Below are 26,587 nucleotides of genomic sequence, written 5' to 3'. Positions count from 1 at the left end.
AGATGAGGATGTAAATGTAAGATTTGGAATTTAACTTTTTTCTTGCAAGCAAAATAATTAAGATTCAACAAAGGAATTTTATTGTGATGCACTGATTGTAAGATCACGTGCAAAAAAATATGTGCAAAACTCCCAACAAAGAACAAACCACACTAGTCGGGATGAAAGTAATTACTTTGACATAAATTTGTTTACATTATTGTTGTACTCAATGTTCTGAACGTTCTGAAGTGCATTTACAAGAAAGGTAGAAAAAGCCCATTGTTCACATTACCTACAACAATGGCATCTTTGCCTAAACTTGTTGAATTCAAAATTCTTTCTTTAAATACATAGTTTAAAAATGAGGCACCAGTTTATTTCATCAAAACACACACAGGGCCCAAAATGTAACGATTATTTCACCACTAGAGGGCGATGTGCACTGCAGTGTTCACCTGTTCACATCATATTTAACTTCCGTTGAAGTTGTATTAGACAGGTATGGGTGACGGGAACATATGTGACCCTGGACCACAAAGCCAGTCATAAGGGTTAATTTTTCAAAATTGAGATTTATACATCTGAATAAATAAGCTTTCCATTGATGTATGGTTTGTTAGGATAAGACAATATTTGGCTAAGATACAACTATTTGAAAATCTGGAATCTGAAGGTGCAAAAAAAATCAGAATTTTGAGAAAATCGCCTTTAAAGTTGTCCAAATGAAGTTGAAGTTCTTAGCAATGCATATTAATTATAAATGAAATTTTCATATATCCACAGTTGGAAATTTACAAAATATCTTCATGGAACATGATATTTACTTAATATCCTAATGATTTTTGGCATAAAAGAAAAATCAATCATTTTGACCCATACAATGCATTGTTGGCTATTGCTACAAAATATATACCTGTGCTACTTATGACTGGTTTTGTGCTCCAGGGTCACATATGGTTCTTACCATCGCTCCACTTGTTTTTAGTGTACGTGTTATTTAATAAATGAATGAGACAAGATACAGACTGTGTGGACATTGTTTATTCCAACCGGAGTCAAAAACAACTTAACACCCTGTCCTGGCTTATAGGAAAGCCACTACACACAATGATCAGGTCAAAGCTATTGTGAAATAACTGGAAAGCTGTACTGACAAACTATATCTATTTTGTATACACAAGAACTATCCATTTTTTTCCAAAAAATATTATTGATTTTGTGGCAATAATAGCTTCCCAGGTGAAAAACAAGTGCACTTCCATAATGCACTTAAAGTGCTCTATTTTCGCGCACTAATTTTGTACTTAATATATTAAAAATGATCCTTTAATACTTAAGATAAACTTAAGATCATCTAAGTGTACTCAACTGTGCTATTTTGAGACACCATGAATATGAACTAAAATGCACTTTTAGTATACTATCTTTGTATTTCAAAAATGTATTTAGCTACCACTTGTAGTGTACTAGTGTATGAAAGATGGGTTCAAAACAGTTGTATGATGGAAATCTAGAACCTCAAGTCCAATTTCTGCATTACTAAAAATCAAATATCTGATTTAAGGGGTGCCAAAAAAAAAAGTGAGGTGGAACACTGTTTTAATCTAATTCGGTTAGAGCTCAAATCCAAATACTGAAGCTTAGGCATGTCTATGAAGGCATCAGCCCAAATAGGTGCACTGTTGTATGTAATTACTAGTTTTTCTTAAGTATGGAGATGTGAAAGCTGTTTACCTGGCAAAGTACTTAACGGAAATCAAGCAAAGCGCCTTGATGTCACGAAAACTTGCGTACTCCATATCATCAATTAGTCCTCTGATTACTGCTACATTTGTGGCATTAGTCATACAGCAAAAGACAGAAATTGGCTCACTAGGCTTCTCCATAATGTAATAACATACCTCCTGGAAATAAATAGAGCAGACATCTAAAAAGTGAAATCTGAAACCGTCCTTGTGCTTCCCAAATTTCAGCCTTTTGACATTAAGACCACATAGAGCTTTTAGGCCAGCTTGCTGAGCAGCAGATGAAACAAAGGCAGATCGGATGTTCAGTTCTCGAAAAATGTCTTTGAAAGCTCCTGGTTCAATGTATTATAACGGATTCCAAGAGACATTCAGTCATGTTTCTTCCGATCTCTCACAACACAACAGTGTGATCATTTTTGATGATGGATATATTATTGGCATGTAGATCAAGTAAACTGAAATCTTTGAAGGTGCTCATGAATAGAGGGAGAGACATGGACTGGATGTTATTTGTCCCGACTCTAAGCTCCTGCAGCTTGGTTAGGTCATTCATTTGAAGCTTTAACGATGAGAGACCAACATCTACAAGAACTAGTGTTTGGAGATTATGTAAGGAATTCAAGCATCCAGGTCCAAAATATGTAATGGGGTTTCCAGTGAGAATCAAAGTAGTCAAATTCTTCACATTGTAGAAAGTATCATTTTCAATGTGCTTGATTTGGCATCTAAAAGCAATTACATGAATTTAATATAATTTATAGAGCAGCAACACATTATACAACACATTTAGATGGTAAAAAATATTGCTTACCTTGACAGATCGAGGGCTCGCAAAAAAGAGAAAACTGGGAAAAGTCTTCTCTGAAATCCAGAGTTTCAATGGAGGAAGGAATACTGGATGGTATGTAGCTGAGGTTTCTTCCCATGCATCAATAGTCCAGATTCTCAGTAATCTTAATTTACAAAAATAAAAATCCTTACATTTCACATCAATTAAAAAATATATAATTAAGGAATTTCAATTCAGAAAACTTACTTTTGTGCACGACTGTCCAGCCCCAATAGAAAAATATATAATGAACTAATAGTGAAAAAAATTAACCTCAACTCTTCTAAGCAGACTTTCTCAACCTGTCATAAAAATACTAATGCCATGGTTTTAAACAATGAGGAATTTTGGCTTAAAATACATAGAAGTAATGAATAAGTCATTAACTTCGAAAACATCCCAAATTAATTTTAAAAAGAATTGAAATGAATTTAAAAGGAAAAAAGTTCCATAAAGAAAATAATTACCTCTGTGATTCATAATCTACCATGAACTGTTGAAACTGACATTTACATTACTAAATCTCCAGTAACCATTATAACACGATCACCAACAACATATTAAACATGTAACTGACTGCGAAGAACCTTGACTGAAAAATAATCTACTGGCCCTAATGTCAAAAGCAAGTCCACTGTAACTGTTAAGAAAATATCTACATATAATCTTCCACTCAACCACTGGAAAAAAAGTTTAAACCTAAAAGGCAGGCACACAGAAGAACAATAAACATGAGCTACTAGCAGATGGCCCTGCACACACATCTAACACAAGGTCACTTCAGTCAGAAATGTCAATTTCCTGTTCACTTTGCTACAAGGATAACCTCAACAATTACTCTCAGTATAATCCAACTTTCAGATTTTAACAACAATATTAGAGATTAAACCTATAATATTAAGTCACCAATAATGTGTCTTCCTCAACATGATAAATACCATTTTTTACAATGTTAAATACACTACACAGCAAATCTGGACAAAAACAGATGGGTACTATAAAAACACTGTATGAACTTGTTGATAGTCAACAACCTTTATTTATCCATATATGCGAGCCACTCAAAGATGGGGGAATAGACAAATAGGACAAGAATTGACCACTATAGAGGGCAATCAACATATGGATCAATGGCATTGTAACTTTCTTTAACCTCTATTCTACAAAGAGGATTGTTGACAGACAAGTAAATTAAAAGACAGAAGTAACAGTGTAAACATTCATGTACAGAGAAGCCAAAAAAAAAGTCAAATTAAAACATTGATTAGTATGTGAAGAAACAAAAAGGGAGCAGGAGCCAAAACCTTATTTTTTCTATTACAGCTCAGCATACATTTCTACATGGCATGCAATAAGGCACCTAACTAACACAATGAATAAACCTATGCTACGTGATGAAGCACAATTGTTATCCAAAGGAAAAGAATGAATAGTTCTGATACAATGTTCACTCCCATAAAAACAGTATTCCTTTCATTTCCCTTTCAATTACCCAAACCTTATTAAAAAAATACATCCGTTTGTAAAAGATTTTATCCATACACAGAACTGTAAATAGAAAGCACAAACCCATGGAATCAAGGGGGGGGGGGGGGGGGGGGGGGGGGGTTAAATCAAACAAATATAAAAAAAAGCAAGCTATATTTTGTATTTGCATTAAAGTATACACAATCTATTATTATAATTATTAAATGTTGATACTCTGCAAAATGTATCCAGAATACAACTAAATGCTATACATTGCTGTCTGACTTGAGCAATGACTGGGGAAATCTTAAATACGCAGTCAGTCATTGGTAACATAGGTGGATAGCAGGGAGAAGCACTGAAGACATTCAGGGGAATGCTTAGACTGTACCAAGTCTGCATAATAACAAAATCAGCTGTACAATTCAGTTGTGTTGAAAACTAGCAACAAGAAAAGTGAACCAAATTTCCCAACAGAATATATACATCGTCTGATTTTGTTGGGTTGACCTTTTATGATCAAGATCTGCTTTTATCAACTTGACGACAAGACAACATTTCTTGCCCCTCACTTTTGTGCTGCTCTCGAGCGAATTTCACAGAGTTAGTCAAATTAATATGCTGTTTTAGGTTGCAGACTGTGTTGGTTTTTAATCATTAAGGGTTTATGATAATTAATATAGCCTTTATATAGGACAGCTTGTTCAAAACTAGTGTCATCCCCTAAAAGCACCATCCCACTTCACCTACAAGAGATGGATAAGACTAACTGGATCATACATCAAAAATGCTCAATTTTTTTTCAGAAAAGAACAGCACACTACTCACCTATACATCTATATAAAAGGAAATCAACACATATTTACACGTGATATCAGTTACTCAACCCATTAATGATACAGAGATGGGTAAAAGATACAAACTAGGGGAGTGAATAGTTGTGTCTAGACATATTTGCTTAATTATTTACCATTCAAAACCAACTTGACCTAATACTCGGTTCAAGATTGTGCCAGGTTTCAATGAACTTCTAGCTTAAAGCACAAGTCAGTGATGATGGAAGTTTTACCTATGGTTTTAATCACACACTATGTTCCAGAATGACATGTATTTATCTAGTCATGTGCACATTACACAGGGGATTTCAGCGTCAATCATACCAAATTTAATTTATAACTTCCCTCAGAACAGGTCCACGCCGACTTTCTGGAATTTCTTGCATCTTTTGCCAAACTCTTTTACATTACAAGCTGGCCTGAATCATGGGATGAATGGTAGCACACCACTTGTGGGAGAGGAAAGCAGGCTTACTGATCAATATGAATTCTGTGATGCCTAGACAGAGAAGATGAATGATTGAAACCCTTTCCACACTGAGCGCACCTATATGGTTTCTCACTCTGAAGGATTCGCTGTTTCAAGATGGTAGTGTGGGGGAATCCCTTTCCTGTTGCAATAGCACTATAAGTTGACTTATCCTCCAAATGAACCCGTTGGTGCCTTGCGAGAGAGGAGGGATGATTGAACCTCTTCCCACACTGAGCACAGGTGTAAGACTTTCCATCAGAATGAGTCCTCTGATGCCTGGATAGCGATGACGAGTGATTGAAGCTCTTCTCACAATGGTTGCAGCTGTATGGCTTTTCACCTGTGTGCATTCCCCTCTTCAGCGAAGTATCGAAGGGGAAATCCTTATCGGCCTGGGCGTACATCTTGGCCTCAAGGTGGACCTTGTGGTGTCGCGACAAGGAAGAGGAATGGTTGAAACCCTTGTCGCACTGAGAGCAGCGGTAGGGCTTTCCACCCTGATGGACCAGCTGATGCTTCTTGAGGTGGCGTTTCCTGACGAAGCTCTTCCGACACTGGGTGCACTTGTAGGGCTTCTCCCCTGAGTGGATTCTCTGGTGCTCTCTTAACGTGGCTGCTGCCGCAAAACACTTTCCACACTGGGTGCATCTGTGTGGCTTTTCACCAGCATGAGTTTTCTGGTGCTGTTTGAGATTGGAAGCCGTTGTAAAGCCTTTACCACACTGAAGACAGGTAAACGGCTTGTCATGGGCATGCAGCTCTTGATGTTTTTTCAGATGGCGTCTGCGCACAAAGCTTTTTCGGCATTGGGTGCATTTGTAGGGTTTGTCATCCGAATGCATTTTCATGTGTTCCCGGAGAGTGATGGCAGCGGCGAAGCTTTTGCCACACTCTGAACATCTGTGCGGCTTTTCCGGAGAGTGCATCATCTGGTGGGGTTTCAAGTTGAATGCATCAATGACTCCTTTACCAACCATCTCAAGACCAGTGGTATAATTTTTCTCTTTCATGTGAATCCTCATGTGACTTCTTAGGCTGGCTTCAACAGCGAAGCTCTCACCACAGTGGACGCAAATGTAGGGATGAGTGGCTTTGTGGATTTCAAAGTGTTCGTGCAGATCAGACATACAGCCAAAAATCTCACCACACTCACTGCATTGCAGACCATGAGCTTCATGGATGATAACGCCATTCTCTGACTCTACTGTAAGTTCCCCTCCATGGTCAGACTCCACCTTTACGATATGTTCTCCACCACCTATCTCCGTCTTTAAGAGCACTTCACCTAGTAAATGCTCATTGCCTTTAATTTCTGCGCTGCTGAAGTAATGATGATGATCGTGGTGTATTTCAGATTTAATATAGTCATGGTCTGTCTCCGTTACCACATCCACACATGTCACTGCTCCTAAATCACCGTGAATAGCCTCTAGATCAAGTCTTTTGTCTTCTTGGGTCATAATCTCAGTCTCCGCTCCATAATGCAAGTCACCAACTTGCGTATGGGCGATGACACACTCAGATCCCAACGTATCGAGACCTGGTGTGTCACAGTCAGTCTCTGACTCAGCCATCAGGACGCACTCCAGCCTGACGACTTCCGTCTTCCCGGTTAAGTGAAACTTAGCGTTGCTCTACGAGCACCGCTTTCCCGCAAAGAAACTTGAAAGGATGCCCGTCACAGGCTCAGACAGTTCTTGAGTCAGGATCAGTTCTGCCTGTTGGAAGACAGCAAATATTTAAACTCAACCACATAATCATAATGAAATATTTCAGCTCAAACATTTAACCATCATATAGACTTTACTACTTAAGAAAAAAAATGAAAGCAATGGACTCCTTTTTTTAGAAAGTAAATAACCATTACATTAAGTCCTGCAGAGTTTAGATTCAATTTTAATTAAATGAACCTGATCCAGCTGATCAAATCTTTCAGGCTTATTTGATAACTACATTGTATGCATATTGGAGCAGGGTTGGAACTAAACTCTGCAGGGCTGTGGCACTCCAGGAACCGAGTTTGACACCCCTGTCAATGAACAACAGGCAAATTATACATTCAGACATAAGCTTGAAATCTACACAATTATGAGGCTGACAAACAAATACATAAACATCCTTTGAAGTAGAAAAGATTGCAGCATAGACGAACACAATTGGGACCTGGGCTATATGCACCACAGCTTGCAAAAACATTATATGATTGAAAATTGTAAACAAAACATGAGGCTGATCTAGAAACAAACATAAAAGCTAGTTAGCAGAAATATCTTTGGCTACAAATTGGCTAAGGCTAGCCTATGGGGAATTTACATTTGGCTAACTTGACAGGCTAGATATATATTAATCTACAGTTCAGACATTCAAACGTCTCAAGCCAAATGAACAACACTGAATCACAAAGAAATCCTTTAAACATGTCATCAATATAGAATATACTTACACCCATGTTTACAACTTTCACATAGCTGGTTTGTCACTGTTGGCTAGGTTAGCTGGCTAAATAGCTGCTAGTTAGCTTCCTTGAGCATGTATTATCAGCTAACTAGCTGGCTAACTAGCACTAAAGCTAGATCACAAAATAATATTGAATTGATAAGCTGACAGCCCGCCTTAAATTATAAAGTTTACTCATCATTTCTCAGTCATACATACACGTCTCAGTGTTGTAAAGTCATGCAGAGACCGATACTACAGCTTCGAGGAAACAAGGCGTTTAACGGTGGGCATCTTGTGCGCCAGAGGTCGGAAGAGCTAACTAGCTGTAAAATGGCCGCCGCGACTAGCTTCCGCCCCCTGTAAGCACGCAGAGACAACACACGACGTGAGCAAATACAAATAAACTAGGTCATGTTAGTTGACTAGTTTTATTGCTCGCTGGGAAGTTGTGCTGTCCTAGCTCTAAAAAGTCATGATATCGGGACATAGTTAAACAAGGCAAACAGCTCGAGTTAATGGCTAATCACAGATGTACGCTATTCGCGAAAGCCCGGGAAAGGCGCCCCCCTTCTTACATAATGCGTTTTTGTTTTGTGGCGTCGACAAAATACCATGTTTCCAACGTCTTTTGTGGTTGTACGGTATTCTGAAATCGTCCAAATCATTTGACAAGAGCATAGCGTTGCTATAAGCTGCGCTTATCATGCTATAGTCCTAGCCCATTTTTAGCTGCGTGAAACAAACATGGCCTGTCTTCCAGCTAAGCTGCCTCGCTAGCGGAACATTAGCTGCCCCTGCCGCCATTGCTACAGAACACCTCCGAACTCCGTGACGTCCACAATTCATCAGTAGCGCCAACCGAGCGCCACTAATCACAGCGGGCTCATAAAATGTGTCAAGATACAGCATTCGCCACTACGAATGACATAACGTGAATTAAATAACAACCTTGTATCAAATATAGCACGCTAGTTAGCCAGCTAAGTTAACTAGCAAAGGTAATCTAAAAACCCTGACGCAAATATGCATGAAACGTTAATATATTAACGTATTTTTGTAAACATTTCCGACCTCTTTGCCCTTTAAAGGCTCTTTTGCGAGATGCGCTGCTGGTCGTCGCGGCGTAGTCAACGGCCTGAAGATCTTCGTTCTGTTGCGTCTGTACTGGTTGCGGTTTGCTCTCGCTGTCTCTCTCTCTCTCTCTCGGAGCACAAAAAACAAAGCGGTGACGAAACGAGCGTTCGATCGCCCCCTATCGTCCTGGCTGAAGGCACATTCTCCTTCAGACCCAATTTAACACTCACAGGGTTCAGTTTTTTATTGCATGAGAAATCATGGGCTAACAATGAATAATACTTTTAAGGCTTTTATTAAACTTGTTTAATATCAATTTCTACATTCACTAATTCTTTCTTTTTATAAACTAACATGAATGTATTATGAACTGCCATGAACAATACATTAATCTAGATGTTATGATAAAATGCTAATTGTTTGTTTATATCTAATGCATTAATGAATTGAACCTTATTAAAGCATTACTAAAATAGCAATATTGCTCACCTAATTCTAAATAAACTTTGGCTGATACTTAAATGATTCCACATAAAAGTATACTGTGGTCTACCTTCTCCAACTCAAAATAAATTAAAACTTACTTCAAAATACAGACTGTGTGAGCACAGGTGAGCCATAAAGGTCAGTGCTCTTGATCTGAACTGCCTGCTCAAAATGAGCTATCAGTATTTTAACTTGTGATTTTTTTTTCATGTGTAGCTTATCTGACAGAAAAAGAAAAAAAAGATATGTAAAAGCACTTTTTTTAAACGTGACCTTGTACCTATCAGGATGTTGCCGCCGTGGCTGATATCATGTGAGGGAGGAGTAAACATTAAAAGGATGAGTGGATATGCTGTGGCCATCCTGAGCAAACATGGCTTCCTGAAACACAGACTGTGTTCAGAGAGCACTAGGGTGCGCCCTTTCCCTTAAAACGTTTGAGGGAAAGGGTAAAGACAAATATAGTGTTGGTATGTTATTTAATAGAGAAACGCAACAGCCTCAAACTAGCTTGTGTATTTACGCTATTATTTGTCAATTTAGAAATCTAGAGTGCTAAGAACCTGGTTACATTATGCAGATTTAATATCACTGACCTCATAAATAACAGTGGTTTTTAGCCTACAGTATGCTTGTGCTGTCTTTTATGAACACAGGCAGGATTTAGCCTTTGTTCTCTGCCAGTGAGGCTGAATGAAACATGACACAGTCAGCCATCATTCAATACCTGTCATTCAGAAACCCCATCTGCGGAGCTCCTGCCTGAACCTGTAGAGGCTCTCACCTCAGCCCCATGGTTAAGTGTTGGAAACAAACTGTGTGGCTTAGAAGTGAAGCAAAACTAGATGGGTGCACATCCCATGTGTTTTCTTTTCAGTGCCATTTAATGTGTCTGTGTTTCACACATTTTACAACAGCTATGGCTACCTCTGCTTGCCTTTGTCAGTGTAAATGTTGGATTAGCTGTTGGCCAATAGTGAATTTTTCATGACCGTCAATGGCAGTGCCATTGTAAAGGCAAGCTTTGTTGTAATAAGTCAACAAAGACTACAAGCATCATTTTGATGAATGCACAGTGTATTTACCAACATTCAGCTGTACTGAGGCCAATCTGTTCATTCGTAGAGGTACAGATGAAAAATTTCAAGATAATGTTAGGAACTTGAAGATTTGTAAACGTATGTGTAAAATGTATGTGTGCTTCAGGCTCACATTAGTTTATTAGATCATTAGAAATCATCATATTTAGCTTACACACTGCAGTACGCCTTGAGTGGTATGAGTTACATTATAGTATGATTAAATATTCTTAAACATTGCTTGATTTACAAAATACATTAAACAGTTGGGGAATGTTATTTTCATGTTAACACAAAAACGTATGCTTATTTATCATGCTAACAGACTTCAGATATTGTCACGAGGCCATGTCTGTTCCACTGCAAAATGTAATTCAGGTTTGACCCATTTGTGTATATTGTTTATTTGAGGCCAGAAGTATCTAACAACAAGAAATAAAAAGAAAATGACACCATTTATCAAGATTTTATTTCTGCAAATTACCTACCATTTGTACATAGATCATAGAGGATTATTTCTCGTAATGTTCACTCTCTCTAAACAACAAAGGATCCATGTACAAAAAAGACGTTTTCAGGAAAAAAAAACATTAACATTATTAATCAGTTCAAATGCAAAACTGTAATGAATTAAGTATATAAATGCACTACCTGCATTCAGTTTCTAGTTTTTTTGATGGGGGGTGGGGCGGTATATATACATTTGTTGGATTATATACATTTTTTACATCATATAACTATACCCAGATTGTGAGCTACGTTTTAATTTGCTTAAACATTCATGACAGGTGTGAATTTGAGGAGTGAACTCTGAGGGTGAATGCCGTTGGAGTGGAGCTTTTCAAGGTTCTGCAGGAAACCATGATGCTTCAGTCCTTTAAGTATTGCTGAGTTACTGGAGGTTACACTCATATGTGTCCTACAAATAATCAATGAAAAAGCAAAATATTTAATCTTGGATGAAATCCATATAAATTTCAGATATGTATCTCCAATTGCAAGGAAGGTAAGTGTTTAATTGATCCTGAGCTGTACTTAGTGCTTGAATTTGATTGCAGTATGAATATTTAAGTAGAACTTTTAATTGTAGCAAAACTAAGTGATTATATTTATGGATCAAATGCACATCTCAGATGAATGACGTCAGACTAACCTTGGAGAGTCAATCCCACTATCAGCTGTGTAACTCTGATTCTCTGTGGTTTCTCCTGCACAGGCCCCCGTAGGGTCAGTTAGGCTTGCATTGATGTTGCCAGCATCCTCAGATGTCTCATTTGTTCTCTGATGGCAGTCTTTTAATTCTGGGTGACAGATCCAGTGGTTAGATTTGCCAGCTTCTGCTTCATCTGCAGATTTATGTATGGTCTCTGAATCGGACTCCACTTCGCTTGTCTGACAGTAGTCAAAAATGCTGCTTTCCAGGGCTTCAGTGTGTTCATCATCTGCCAAACTGGATTCTTGTGGTCTTTTCCTCAGACCCTGGATTCCTTGTTTGGGGTTAGCACCTTTCTGAATGATCTGGTGATCAGAAGACTGCCACCTGTACTCATGTGACCTGTATGTGGTTCTGGTGGGTTTTTGATGAGCATGTTCCTCAACAAAATGTCCATCCCAATCCCCATCTGCACAGACAGGCTCACGGCAACGAGCTGTGCCGGTCTGTGATACCTCACAGTCAAGAACACATTCCTCATTGAGGCAGACAGAGCTACATCCATCCTCATCCTCCACTGTTTTTTGATAGATGCGATATTCATCATCTGTATAAACTTCACTCTCAGTCTGGCTTGTGTTTCTGTCCAATGTTTGACCATGTGACAGCTGATGGCCAGTAATATTGCCAATTTGCTGATGTGAGGACAGCAGATCTGGACGGTGATGAGACTCTTCATTACTGTTAAGTAGATGTAGGGAAAGTCTACGTTGAATTGTAGGTTTAGGCCACGAGAGGGGTACTTCTGTTGTATCACAATGTGTAGCATGATTTACAATGTTCTTTTGGTCAGGAACATGTCTCATGTCTCCACCCTGACATTTCATTTTTCTTACTCTGCCATTTCTGAACTCCCTGCTTCGGACTTTATTCTCTCTCAGCCTAATTTTGTCCTCTATCCTCAAAGTGCTGCTCTCGGGGTACGCCGAGCTGTAATCTCCACAAAGCTCTTGAACTGGTTGAACATCCAGGGTGGAGTCTACAGTTGGTGCACATTCATGGAGCTGTTCACAGGCTGCGTCCTTCAGTGTGTTAGATTTCTCCACGCTGTCAGCGATTGCTTTGGGCTGGTGAGGATCCCAGGACTTTGACCTGTAACCTGGTCTTTCCCGGCGTCCGGAGGTTGGAATCTTGGCTTCTCTCCTCCTTTGTTCTTTATGGCTGATGTTTGTTTCCACATCTCTTCCTGACAATGCCAGAAAAGGGTTGTCTATCCGTTTCTTGTAGACACATTTTGGATTCAGAATGGTACTTTCTTCCTGATTGTCAGGTTCATCCAAAGCAAACTCTGGTCTGATATGTGGAAGAATTTGATAATCTGCCTCTAAATCTTCAGCACATTGCAAGGGTTTACTCTTTACTCTTTGTTTTTCTTTGGGTCCTCTTCTCCTGCTGCAAGAAGCTCTAGGGGCTGATTTCTTCCCCACAGGCTTTGAGGTATGATGCCTCTGCTTAGACAGAAGAGCTTCAGTAGAAATGCCCTTGTCCACAGCTTTCTCCATTGCCATCTCAGCTTTCTCCTCAAGCTTCTTCATAATAACCGTGTGTTTTACTAGATTGTCCACTGTCAGATCTGGGTTGATCCGTTTGATGATGGCATGTTCTAGATCTCTGGGGAGGTTGTTCAAGTCATCCTCATCTCTGACAGGCCATTCCTCCGGTGGGAATTGTCCAGAGAACGTGGCATATTCTTTCTTCGACTTGCTCTCCTTCTTCCCCGTGTTTCGTCGGAAGAGGTTAAGGCCAAATTTGCGGCCAGCTTTCTCCTTGTCCTTGCGGCTTGTGTTGGTGGATTTACTAATCTCACTGGCTTGGTAGTCTGCAGTAGATGTGGACTGGTGCTGAATGGAAGGTTTGTGTTCTTTGGGCCACTTGAGGCTTTTTCCAGTGCACTCACTGATGCTGATGGATTGGTGATCTTGGACAGATGGAGGTACAATGGACGGAGAGGTGAAGCAGCTACAGGACTTACAGTGGGCCATGACAGGAACCTCACTAGAGGTGTCCATGCAGCTCTCATTGCTCACCAGGTACGTGATGGGAGGAGGTGATGGCAGGTCATTGTCGCCAGCACTCCACCAATTCCTCTCTTTCACCATGTTGTTGGTAATGAAGTATGTTTGAGGGGTGACAACAAAGTAGCCCTCGCCAGTATGATAGATCTTCCTCTCCTTAATAAGAGCTCCCAGAGCACTGTACAGGATGTCTTGAGTGGGAATGGTCATTCCTGAAACAGATATAATTTGTGTGAATATAGCTATTTCATAATGAATATGAATTATAAATGAATAAAATATAGAAATAAAAATGTAATAAGGTTGTGTACAAGTAAGCACAGTAAGTGAAACAAGGCATAATATTGTGCTACCTGGGTGTGCTTTCATCATGTGATTAATCAATGCTTCCTGATTAACTACCACACTGGCGGCATTCATATCCGATATGACAGAGCATAGTATTTCAGACAGTGGAATAAACTGAGACTGGGAAATTGGTGACATCTGCACAGGGGACAGATCACCTGTGAAAAAAAATATATAGAACATGTTCAGTTTAAGTCAGTGTCATTTAAAAGATGTATTTTATATACATTTTTACACATAATAGATATGCTTTAATGGATAAAGAGGCTCTTAAATATACCATGAGATTGGTAGAAAATAACAAATCCTAATATCCAGAGAGGACTAAAGTTTAATCAGAAGTGCAGAAATGAGATGGAATGATTTTCAATAAACACATTAATTACAGATGGAGTATTTAGACCAAAACACGAGAAAATATGGGCAACTAATCCTCAAAAAAACTTGTAAATTACCTCAAAAATTTTTACTTGATTCTTCTAAAGCCTGGAAATGTTTTTTCAAGTAGCTTTTTTTAATCTCTGAACTGCTTTGTAGTTCTGAGAGAGATAATACCACACAAAGAATTTCTAAACATTTACATTCAAATAAAGTGTCTAATGAAGAGCTCTATTATTTATATGTCCTAAAGCATAGGTTGCTTGTTTCACAGTATTTCCACAAGTACTGATTAGACATTTATGTTTATTGTAAACATAGATCCCTAAAAAAAAAATCAAATCACATGTTTGTAAAAAAAGAGGCATAGTCAGTTTTACAAGTAGCCACTCCTATTCCTGACCTGCACTTTTAGCTTCATTCATCTGCTAGTTCCCATTAAATGTCTGACTTTCTGTGTGCTTAGCAACTAATCCATTCTCCTTTGTTGTAGCCCAGAGATAATAGAAAGCTGAAACATCGCCTTCTACTTTTGACACCGTTTTCCATCCGAAAAACATCCTGTCTAGGGTCTCAAACAGGAAACATCCTGTCTAAGGTCTCTGACCACATGTAGTTTGAGATGTGTAAAAAGAGGAAAGACTGACTGATGCATGCACTTGATAAATCAATCCTTGTCATCTTCATTAATTTTCAGGGAAGTGGTGTATATGTGAGAACAGAACATCCTTAGGTTGTACTTGGGATGTATATAATTATTTAAATCTGCTTTAACTGCAGAAACAGAGCTAGAAAACGTCTTGAATTTTACTTTTTAGGAGTAAGTGAGTTCAAAAATTATTTTCAGAGAGAAAGCTGGAAACATTTTGCACAACAATTGAGACTTCCAGAATCAATTGAGCTGACGTGGGCAAGTGGTTGTTACTAAGGACACATGTACCCTTAATTCCTCTCTCCAGGGAAACACTCTGGGCTAATTGAATCATGAAGCTGTTCTGACAACATTAAGACTTTTGTCACAGGAATACTTCACCAGATACCATGGCAGCCATGTCACACTGCAAACAGCGGCAAGGAAGACGTAGAAAGGGAGTGGGACTTGTTTCTTATTTACAAATTACAAATGAATATAAAAAAACAAAACATTTAAGAATAAATTAACTAGATCAAACAAGATTTGAAAATCACATGTGAATGTCTTGTGCATGGCTACTCAAATACTCATTTTGTCTTAATCATATTACCCTACAGCCCTTGCCGCTCATCACACAGGTCATAGCAGGCCACTGTCATGATACTGAAATGACAAACAAAGCCATGAGATCACTTGACCACACAAAAAATAAATTAGACATAAATTATGGAAAACAAAACATAATTTAAGATATCTAATATAAAATTTCTACAGTCACGTGATCTACAAGATCCACAAAATACTGAAATATCTTCTTCCTTTATATATTTAATAATATTGTATTATTGTTTAATGGGAAAATCTATATTATCTATCTCCACACACATAAATGGTTTTGGTATCCACTTTAAGTGCTGATTATCAAAGTTGGTCATTTTTTTAGGACTGAGTTTATAAACTCTTTTAGTAAAATACCAATAATTGCATTTTTATTTCAGTTTTGATAACTGGTTTGTATTTACAAATTTTACATACAAAAAATGAAATAAATAAAAGTGTGCCTTTTCACGTCAAGAAGCAGACAAGTTAGCCAAAACAACTTAATTATTGTTCGAGATTCTGTTAAAAACAACCTGGTCAGCTGTGGGCGTCAAACTTCACAGAACGAAACCACAGAGGTAATTAACGTGCAAGTGCTCTGTTTATTCAAGCAACACACATATACACCACATATAAGGTGCTCTTCAGTGCCCATGTCCTTGTACTAATAAACACAAGATTTGAAAGTGGTAAGGTTCATTCCTTGTCACAGCTGTAACCATTACTTACATTATCCTCTCTGAACCATCTTAAGTTGCTGAAACAACAAAAATACCCAATGGACTGAAGTGAAAGGTGGCGGGGAAAAGAAAGTGAATTAAAGGTAACTTGATAATGCCACACATGTTGTTTAACCCCCTGAGGAATTCTGTGCTTCATGGGTGGCTGAAATCATATGCTTTTCTAGGTGTCATACATTAAAAGTGCTCAAATGTCAAATTAATAAAAGTATACTGAAGATTTAATTATAGGTTTTAAACATTTTGACCGCACAACATGACTTTAATGACAATATCAAGAAAAATTAAACTGATTTCTATTTTGTTACTAGTTTACTATACAAACATGTCTTTTACAAAGCCATTTCAACACTAAAGAAAGTCCTGCATTATATAGGGGTTATCTGTGGTTAACCTGACCAAGAAATGGGTAACATATGGTGGAAACAATATATTACAAGTTTTGAAAGCCCAATTATTTGGACATTTTTGTGGCTTTTGCTCAAAAAAATGTCTGAATGACCTTAAGTCAAGAGGCATTTTTTTAAGACATTCAAGTTCATGGTTCAAGGAAACTAGATAGAGCGAATGGTACAAACTTCAAGCACAAACTTTGACTTTAATAGACTTCTCAATGGAAATGAATACATGTTTGATTTAGAAAAATATATGTCTTATTCACATAAAAAATACACAAGTTCTTCACATTAAAACTTTGATTCTTAAAAGCAATTTGCAAAGAGAAACATGAACATCCATGCACCACACTGTCTTTCAGATCTCCAGACATGCCCCACAGCCACCTGAAGTTATGAGGTATTTTAAAAGACCCCAACCTCCCAGAACGCCCTCTTAAAACGCACCTGAAACACAATACTCTATCATTCATAACATCACTTTAACTCTTTTACCGCCAAAAAATTATGCATACATTATTACATTTTCACACAGAGGTTAAAAACAGGGCGATGCATCTATGCCTAAGATACATAACAGTTAAAGCTTCTGTGGAGATGGTTAAGCTCTCCTTGAGTTCTTCTGCTGGGAACTGAAACATTAATCCCAGTTCATGCCTTCAGACCTCCCTTCAGATCATGCCAGTAACTGGCCCTAATGCTGGGACACTCTATTAACACGAAAAACAGTGAAGTAAGCAGAGTCATATGTTGCTTTGGAATAGCTTCATTCCACTATTCAGTACACTATTTGTGTTCTCATCCATGCACACTTTCATTTCAGCCTTTTCTTTTTCAGTTTTGCATATTGTTGGTGGACTAATGAAAATGTTTTTGTGCGGTCATTAGTTGCTGTAGGGTTCCTGGTCACACCTTTTACTATGAAGGTTTTACAATGGTTTGCCTGCCATGTCACAAGTTAAAAAGGCCCATAAATCCAAAGAGGCCCTAGACATTTACCCCTTTCAGCCACTCACAAACATTCTTGATAGTTAACACACTTCTCACAGAATGTGTCTGGAAATGAAACACCTGTCTTAAATGTTAACCATGTCAAATGTTCCAAAGCAAAAATGAAGTTCTTCTACCAATCCTCCCACACAGGTATGGTGGATGAACTCTTGCTGGTTTGTTAGACTGATTAATATCCATTTTACAATGTTTACATTCTTCATGATACTCATTAACAGAAGAAACTGCTTCATGCAGATAACAATGCTGACTAAATATGTCTCCACGTTTATGCTGTCATTTTGAACAAATGGTAAGTGATTAGTCATCATACAGCCGTTTCAGTGATTGACACTGACAAACTCGCAACGTACCACAAAAACGAGTGACTAAACCAGTATTTTGACTTTGTGAGAAGTCGCAAAGACCCTCATATAAACATGTTTTGAAAGCCCCACCAGCTCGCTATCCTGTATTGAAGAGAATAATGTTTTGTACATTGAATGTTGTATCAGGTCTCCTGAAAGGAGGTCATTATCAATTGGCAGCATCTCTCAGGTTTCAAGCCAAAAGACTAGGTAGGGACTAGGGGTGGAACGGTTCGCGGGAAAATAAATAAATAAATCAAACCATATACGGTTCTCCACACATGGTTCGGCACGTGCTAGGACCGCGGTTCAACTTAAATCTGGCATCTGCAATATGGTTTGTTATAAATAACGTGGAAAACAAAAAACAAAAAAAAGAGGGTTCGGCTAATGTATGCTTCTGTTGATGGATGCGTATTCTGGCTTCCCAGTACATTACAACAGCCATGGGGGAAAAGAAGTGGACAAACTATTCACTCTTGTTCAATGCCGAGTGCCTTATGCTGGAATATTAGCATTTATTCCGTCATCACCCGGGTGCTGATGGCGCACGTGCACAGGTGAGACCTGAACAGCACACGTTGATATCGGTGTTTAAACTAAACTCATATAAGCTTTGTCAGTTTAAACATTTAAGAGCCAGAGGATGCGAGCTCGCGCGCACAGTGACAAGATTTGTGCCTGCGCTCATCAGAACTGAATACTTTTATTGAGCAAGCATTACATTGATCAAAAGTGGCAGTAAAGACATTTATAATGTTACAAAAGATTTATATTTCAAATATATCCTGTTGTTTTGAACTTTCTATTCATCAGAGAATCCAGAAAAACTGTATTACATTTTCCACAAAAATATTAAGCAACTCTTTTCAGTACTGATATAATAAATTCTTTCTTGAGCACTAAATCAGGATATAAAGATTAATCACTGCTAAAAAAAAAAATCAGCTTTGCCATCGCAGGAATGAATTAAATTTTAAAATATAGAAAAATAGAAAACATATTTCACAATATTACTCTGTTTTGATTAAATAAAAGCAACCTTGGTGAGCTTATTTTAAAAAAGAAAATTAAGAAAAAATATCTGACCCCAAACTTTTAAACAGTAGTCAATTCATTATTAGCTTGAAGAGATAAGGTGTTTCATACTAGTCTCTACTATTCCTAGAAGTTAAAGGAGCCACAGTTTTCAGCATTCTTACACCGCTAATCAAGTTCCATACTAATTTCCACCAGATGAGAACTATTTCCTCTGACCATGTCTGAGGCCCTGCACATATAGTGAAGCTTAATCTAAGCTGCAACAGCTGTAATGCCAAAAGCTGTGTTACAATAACTTGATTTCAATCAAGTAGGAGCATGGAAATGGATTAGTCAGGTCTACTCAAGAATACACCATTTACATCATTTTTGGAAAAGGAAACACATTATTTAGTGAGAGTTAAGGACATATGAGGGAAGAACGGTCCTCTAATTGCAAACACATTAGCTCCGATGCTTAACGGTAGGAGAGCAGGATAATCTTTTCATTTATTTGTACAGGCCTAGATCTCCACCTGGCTGTGAACTACATGTCATCCAGCTCAGATTTCATCAAGGATTCACTTCCTGTGTCATGGAAAAAGGATGCTGCAAGCAGTATATAACATACTTTAAGACAAAGGTCAGATTTTCAAATATATAGCATGATGCCTTCCTATTAGGACGGATAAGGGAAATCCATGTCAGCTATGTTCAAGGAGACATGACGAAATATCTCCAGACCACTCATGCACATAGAAAAACCCACAGACAAGCACATATACACGCCAGCACACACTCACATGTGTTCAAAACAAATAGTGAGTTCTGATGCTAAAAAAATCGGAAGTCTTGTGTGGTGTTTGGACAGCATTTGGATGGACAGCTTGAATATTTGGATGGTGAGATAATTGGTCACAGGAAGAGATGCATTTTTTCAGCGTGAAATTAGCTTCAGCAGACAGAAGGACAGAGAAGAGCTCTAGTGAGAGTGAGAGAGTTTTAGGACAAGAGCGTCATGTCGGGGCTGTTTAACTACACTGATGGATAAAGGATACACAATTTCAACGGGTTAAGAATGGAGAAGTCTGAAAGAAATACACATGGTTGCTTGAGGCAGACTTTAGTTTGGGTGTTTGGTTATCTTGGAAAACATTCCATTGGTTGCTTTCTTAGAAACCTGATCCAGCTCCACCTTTATCTTCCAGAACTGGGCATGTAGTATATGTCCCTCTTTTATTCTGGCCACATGGATTAGATAATTTTCTTTAAAAAGCTTTTAAATAAATAAACATACCTGACATGTTTATCCTGGAATCTCTGGCTGTGATGAAAGTGAAATTAAATAAAATCCAAAATTACTTACTCTTTATGTGTCTATTAAAAATAAATAACCCACATATTTATCCTGTCTCTGCTTGTGGTGATATTGCATGTCACTTTTAATGTAATTTATTATTCTATTACTTATTATTTATCCTTGAGTATCTGCTTGCGATGATATCATATGCTACTCTTACAATAGTTTTTATATTTCTTTCTCACTTTTATAAGGTTTTTCCTCAAGTTAAAGAAAGATATGCTTTCATGGGAATAAGAAAGCTTTTGTTCTTTTACAAACACATGTTGGCTGAACTGTGCCTCCTCTGTTTACGGTGCACACCTGGAAGTGTTGTGGTCAGCAATGACATCTTTGAGAAAAGCGCTGGGGAGTAATGACCTCTGGTGCCTTGTTAACCAAGAGAGCAGCTTTCAATGCATGAGAACCACGGGGTGTTGGCCTCAGGATAAAAGAGTCCAGCACGACGCCATGTCATGGCTAATGAGCCGAGATCTGAGAGCTGTAGCCTACATTGCATAAACCTCCAACAAATCAGGTTACTTTGGTAGAGGCACATGGATATTTTCACAGTTAGGCATGAAGATAGCATAAATGTGCACTAACAAACATGGTCCAGCTGATAAAAACTTAAGTTAAACCAGATGGCATAGTATGTTTTTGAAAATATCAGTGAGGTTAATTGTGCTCAACCTTACTGAACACCTCATTAGAACTTAGATGTTATACCCCTCTGAGTATGACGGCATGATCCACAGCTCCTCAATAATGCACAGACTTCAGACAGCCATTGTAAGCACCTCAGATTTCAACAGACAGGCGGACAAGGGTGAGGCAGCCTTGAATTTCTTGTTTCTGCAAATTATTTTTACAGTCATCATCCTAAACTTCTGTAGTTCAGTGAACATTATTCCTACGCCTCCAATTTTAATCAGCTTCACTGATCAATGATGCATGAACAATTCTCTGTAGATCAAGGCCACCGACAAGAGACAGAAGTGTCTGAGCTGTTTCTGCTCATTTAACTTTTTCAAAGTTTCTTCAAAACTTAAAGGGATAGTTTGCCAAAAAAAGACAATTGTTTCAAGATTTGCTCATCCTTTTGCCATTCCCAACCCGACCCCATATATACTGTTATTATTTCCATGGAACATGCCACCTTTACGCTCCTCTTCCCAAAAAATGCTAGTTCATAGTAATCAGAGGCTGTCAAAAAATACACAAACATCAAAAATAAAATAAAAAATCATTAAAAGTATAAGTAATAAATAATTAAAATATCATAAAAGAAGTTCATTTGACCTGTACACTATATAACAAAAACGTTTGAATCATAAAATAGCTTTGACAGAACAAATTAACCATATCTGCTTCCAGAAACTGTTACGTTCTTTTGCCATTTTGTCTTAAACAACATGCCATTTTTGGATCTGGACACAGATGCAGGCTACATAAAAACTTTGGAGGTGAATATTTTGTGCTCCATTTCTAAATATACAATAAGGGCATATAGGGTTTGGAAAGACATGAAGGTGACGACAGATTTATCATTTTTTTAATTAATAAGTCATGAAAATAGTGGTCTAAATCAATATAAATGGATTTATTACATTTCAAAGAGCACACAAAAGACACAAGCCTAAAAATATGAGCTGAAAAGGTCAACGAGTATCATGAGCAAGAGGCTAAAAAAGCACAGCAGACCCCATGAACAATCCGTCTTTTCACTTAATGTATACTGATAATCAAGAGGACAGAGAGGAAGGCAGGCTCACTCATCATCCCATCGGCTGATGGGTAATCACAGCCACTAACCCTTTCCTGCTGACTAAACACAGGCCAAGAAAAACACTGAAAGTATTCAAAGTACTGAAAGTGTGTCACTTCTAAAGCGATGTTTAGAAAAAGCTCTTGGAGGTGTAACTTCCTATTGACCTTATTAACTTTACATTTATATATCATTTCAATACTTTCATCACACCATACCTAAATCATTGCCAACACAATGTCCTGGTGCCGTCTCCAGACAACAATAAAACAACTCTATGGTACCACCCTGAGAATGAAACAAGGGACATCGGCTCCAGTGGCCAAGCTATAAACCCGGCTGGTGGACAAAGTGGACAGGACATAATTCAGCACTATGGGCTTTAGTGAATGAGTAATAAATTACAAAAGACACTGGGTCTGGGCCTATGTCACCACAGCGACCAACCTAACCTGAGGTCTTAACAATGTTCTTTTAAATGTGTGAGTGTGTGCTTCCAATTTCCGATTGAAAATGAAGCAAGTGAAAAAAGCTGTGGGTTTTAGCTCCTTCTTCTCCCAGTCCCATAATTGTGTGGTCCTAGCTCAAAAATGCCCTAGTTACACACTATACCCAGTGTGTTAACATGCACCTTCATCACTTGTGACACCAAGAGCAAATGGCGGTTCTTACAATCTGCTTCGTGTTTGCAGTAGGCAAACCAGATGCCTCCCAGAAGCAGTGACACCTGAGGCAACACAAGTCCACACCATCACAAAAGGTTTGTCACCTCAACATGTGACATTTCATCCCCAATCAAAACACAATAATAACCAACATGAATTTTGTAGCCACACCAAATCAAGATGGCCCATTTTCTTGGTAGTTAACCACTTTGGCTGAAACTGAGCAGTGAGAATTGAGTCAGAGGGAGAGAGCAGGGTTACACAGCTCCCCAGAAATCATATTTCCTGTCATCTGGAAATAATGCACACACACACAGTTACGCCTAAAGCATGTTGAGGTCTCATAGGGAATTGTTGGTCAGGTTAGGTTAAGAGGCTACCTTCTAGAGTGAACGGAAATTATGTGGTTTTCTATGTGGTTTTATGCTTGGGAAAAACAATCTGGGGACCTTTATAGAGAGAAAGAGGAGGAAGAGGCATTCATAAGGACAGTGAAGTATGTGGATCTCCTATAGAGTGGATCCCTATAGCGATCCGCTGCAAAAATGTCCATGTACACCACTGAAGGTTAGATTTTCTAATAAAATCTGTCAACAAGTAAGGATCTTTGAGATGATAAAAAGGAGAAATCATTTACAAATCTAGTTTAAAAAAACACATGCCAAGTTCTAAGAAATTCATGTTGGTTTCATATATTTCTGAGAACATTTATGTCATTTTCTACTTTGACTCTAAAACTGTCAAATGGTCTAACCATCATGTAAAATGTGCTTATATATTTTCTAGTTTTGAATGCAAATTAATCATCTTTAAACAATTTTTTGAAAACCTTTTTTGAAGTTAAAAAAATGTTTGATGCATCCATATGAATAAACTTTAGAGTTACTCCATTTGACTTTTCACAAATTAAGTGATTTTCTTAAACATGACCTTGATACACAGGCATGAGGGTCTATAGGGGTCTGTCTGTCTGTCTATCTATTTTTATATATTTTATTTATTTATTTAGGCCTATTTTATTTGCCTTTCAAATGTATTATATATATATATATGTGTGTTTGTGTGTGCATTTATATATTGTTTTTAAATAGAGATTTTTATATTTTAAACAAAGCTTTACTAGTTATCTTAGAAAAAATAACTAAAGATTATGCCATAAAAGCTCGTTCAACGTAATAGATCCGGACACAATAATTGACAATCATTTTCAGGATCAGAAACAAAAGTGTCAACCATGCATGTCTTCTTATCCAAAATGACCCAAAGTGTTCTTTACAAATTTGACCATGTCACTCATCAACAAATGTTAAACCCCAAGCCTTCCTCAGATTTCGCTCTCGTGGGACTCACTTATGCAATGCACTGGTTCTGAAGTTTAGTTAAATCTGCAGAGTGACCATGGCCTGTAGACAAAGCCTTTAGAGGATCGAGTGATTCCACATCCCTGCAAACAGCTGATCACCTACCCACTGCTTTGATAGTGTATCCTTTGGGCGATCTCAGCGCCCTGCGCATCCACGCTTCCCTCAACACCTCCAAGCTATTGGCATTGCCCTGGACGAGAAGCACGTGGTTCTCCAGCCATCCCTGGAAGGCAACTTCCAACACCGCTTTCACGAGTCTTTTATTCCAGAAGCTTCGCGAATTTTGCGATTTGAAGTCCGCAAACACATCCTGTCCGCTGGTGCTGCTCGCGGTGTTTTTGCTGTCCTCGTCGCGGCAGAGAACAACAGCGAGAGACGCGGCTGACAGTTGGACCAAGCGGTGCTGAACAGACATTTCCTCCATCAAATTAATCTCATTCTACATGTAATCTCAGGAATAAGACCTCATCATTCGGTTTACTCAAACCAACGACTGTAATGTGTCACATTTCTGGAGAGCAGGACGCCTCGACTCTGCATGTGTGTACTTTGGTGTCTACGCTCCCAAGGCAACCGCCGCTGCTGACGAACTGACGCAGGGGACGCGCGGCGCAGCGCACCAATCAAAACGCTTCTTTAATTATATGGGCGTGTTCGCGTCTGCACTATCTTTGAAAATAATCTACAGGTAGCCTATACAAACAGTGCAGGAAAAATAGGTGATTAATGCGGGCTTTATGCAGAATTTGTTTTGTTAATTACACCACAACATCAAGTAAGTGTGACGCTCAAACAATTTTGCTTCAGTTTAAGCAGCAAACAAGCAAAATAGGCCTACATAATTATTCTATTATCTACCTTACATTTTAAAGTGCAGCTAATTTTTTTATTCCAGTGAATATTTCAAGGCAGTTTGTCTTACATTTTGCTTACACAAAATGCTTAAATATTCCCACAATTATTGGCCAAAAATGTCACAGTAGGCCTATATGGAGAAAGTTAGCACCTGCTGCTAAACACACTGATTAAAATAAACATAAAACAACTAAATAATTAATGAAACAGCAAAAATTTAAAAGATAACAGAATATCAACCCAGCGCATTGATCTTGCCAACAAATATTGCAATTTATAAATGTTATGAATTTTTGACATTTAAAATCTGAAACCAGTAAACATTTTACAGCAATATATGCTATTTTGGATTTTAGTTTGAAAGACCGATTTCACAAAATTATAATTTAAGAGGTTTTTGAACTGTGCGTATGAAAACACACGTTTTTTTCTTGACTCAAAACCTTGTACACTCTTAAAAATAATGGTTCTAAGTTTGTTTGTTTGTTTTTTGCAGTGATGCCTCGGAATAATTTTTGTTCCCAAAGAACCTTTCAATGAACAGTTTTTAAAATAATATTTTTTTATCTTAGTGTGAAGAACATTTTAATAATCTGAAGAACCTTTTTCCAATATAAAGATACTTTTATACATTTGAAATGTTCCATGGGTGTAAAGGTTCTTCAAAGAACCACCAATGCCAATAAAGAACCTTTATTTTTAATGTGGTTATACATAGTTATATAGCTCTTTTGACAGCTTCCTCATGTGACAACTAGCCCATTCTCTCCTACATCTCCCATATATCACACTATCATCAGTAATGTGCTGCGTATAAGAAGCATGAATACTGAATGCTGAGACAGAAATATCACAAATTATGTAACAATTTTCTGTAGACAGACTGTTTTTGAAATCTGTACAAATTCAAGAAATAACTTTGACATCTGAAATCCTGTACAAAGTTTAAGCTCAAGCTTTGTCTCATATTAGATGACTGAAATCAAACCTGAAAGACTAACATATGACAGACAGATCAAAAGGTGACTGACTGAAGTGTATGTATGACAATAGGGCAAAGATCTAGCAGTGGAACAGGATATGGTGTTTCCTCTGTGTATGTAAAGAATGCATTCCCTCTTCCCACCATAATTCATGTTAAAGGTAGACGTGCATGACTGCACACTCTTTGGAAGATTGCCATACAACACATTTAAAGACCCCTGCCAGTCCTCATGTTCAATGGATAAGACTTTGTGTCTTCATGCATCTGTGTTATAACATGAGTCAAAGCATCTGTTCTGACCACAACCACATCAGGATTGGTCATTTTCTTTGTATATATCCAGTTTCTCCAAGGTCAGTTTGATTCAATGCTTTTATGCTCTGGCAAAGAATTCAGCAGAACCAGAATCAGCATGCTGTTTTTAGAGAAAGCTACGGTGGCCAAGATAGCTCAACGCGCTGCAACTTCAGAAAACATATGCAAATAGAGAAAGCACCA

General features: G+C 38.0%; 2 protein-coding genes across 4 annotated transcripts; both read right to left on the bottom strand.

Annotated features, from left to right (window-relative positions):
• Positions 1-1,002: 1,002 nt before the first annotated feature.
• LOC306882883 (uncharacterized protein) lies at positions 1,003-8,985 on the bottom strand. 3 transcript variants are annotated; one of them, XM_079437872.1, is made up of 4 exons: positions 8,845-8,985; positions 2,767-7,052; positions 2,542-2,683; positions 1,003-2,455 (listed from the first exon to the last, which is right to left on the bottom strand). In XM_079437872.1, the coding sequence occupies exon 2, from the start codon at positions 6,906-6,908 to the stop codon at positions 5,334-5,336; it is 1,575 nt and encodes a 524-aa protein (XP_079293998.1). In that variant the 5' UTR covers positions 6,909-7,052; positions 8,845-8,985; the 3' UTR covers positions 1,003-2,455; positions 2,542-2,683; positions 2,767-5,333. The 3 variants fall into 3 exon arrangements, with proteins under 3 accessions (XP_079293998.1, XP_079293997.1, XP_079293999.1); XM_079437871.1 differs by having other exon boundaries at positions 1,005-2,455; positions 2,542-7,052; XM_079437873.1 differs by having other exon boundaries at positions 1,005-2,455; positions 2,542-7,052; positions 7,778-8,973.
• Positions 8,986-10,862: 1,877 nt separating this feature from the next.
• LOC306882438 (storkhead-box protein 1-like) lies at positions 10,863-24,820 on the bottom strand. Its single transcript, XM_079437051.1, has 4 exons — positions 24,352-24,820; positions 13,994-14,146; positions 11,566-13,852; positions 10,863-11,331 (listed from the first exon to the last, which is right to left on the bottom strand). The coding sequence occupies exons 1-4, from the start codon at positions 24,671-24,673 to the stop codon at positions 11,184-11,186; spliced, it is 2,910 nt and encodes a 969-aa protein (XP_079293177.1). The 5' UTR covers positions 24,674-24,820; the 3' UTR covers positions 10,863-11,183.
• Positions 24,821-26,587: the final 1,767 nt, after the last annotated feature.

The sequence above is a fragment of the Barbus barbus genome, assembly GCF_936440315.1.
Source record: "Barbus barbus genome assembly, chromosome: 16".
In the NCBI taxonomy this organism is placed as follows: domain Eukaryota; kingdom Metazoa; phylum Chordata; class Actinopteri; order Cypriniformes; family Cyprinidae; genus Barbus; species Barbus barbus.
Note: the sequence above shows the minus strand (reverse complement) of the source record. Positions and strands in the feature narration are given on the sequence as shown.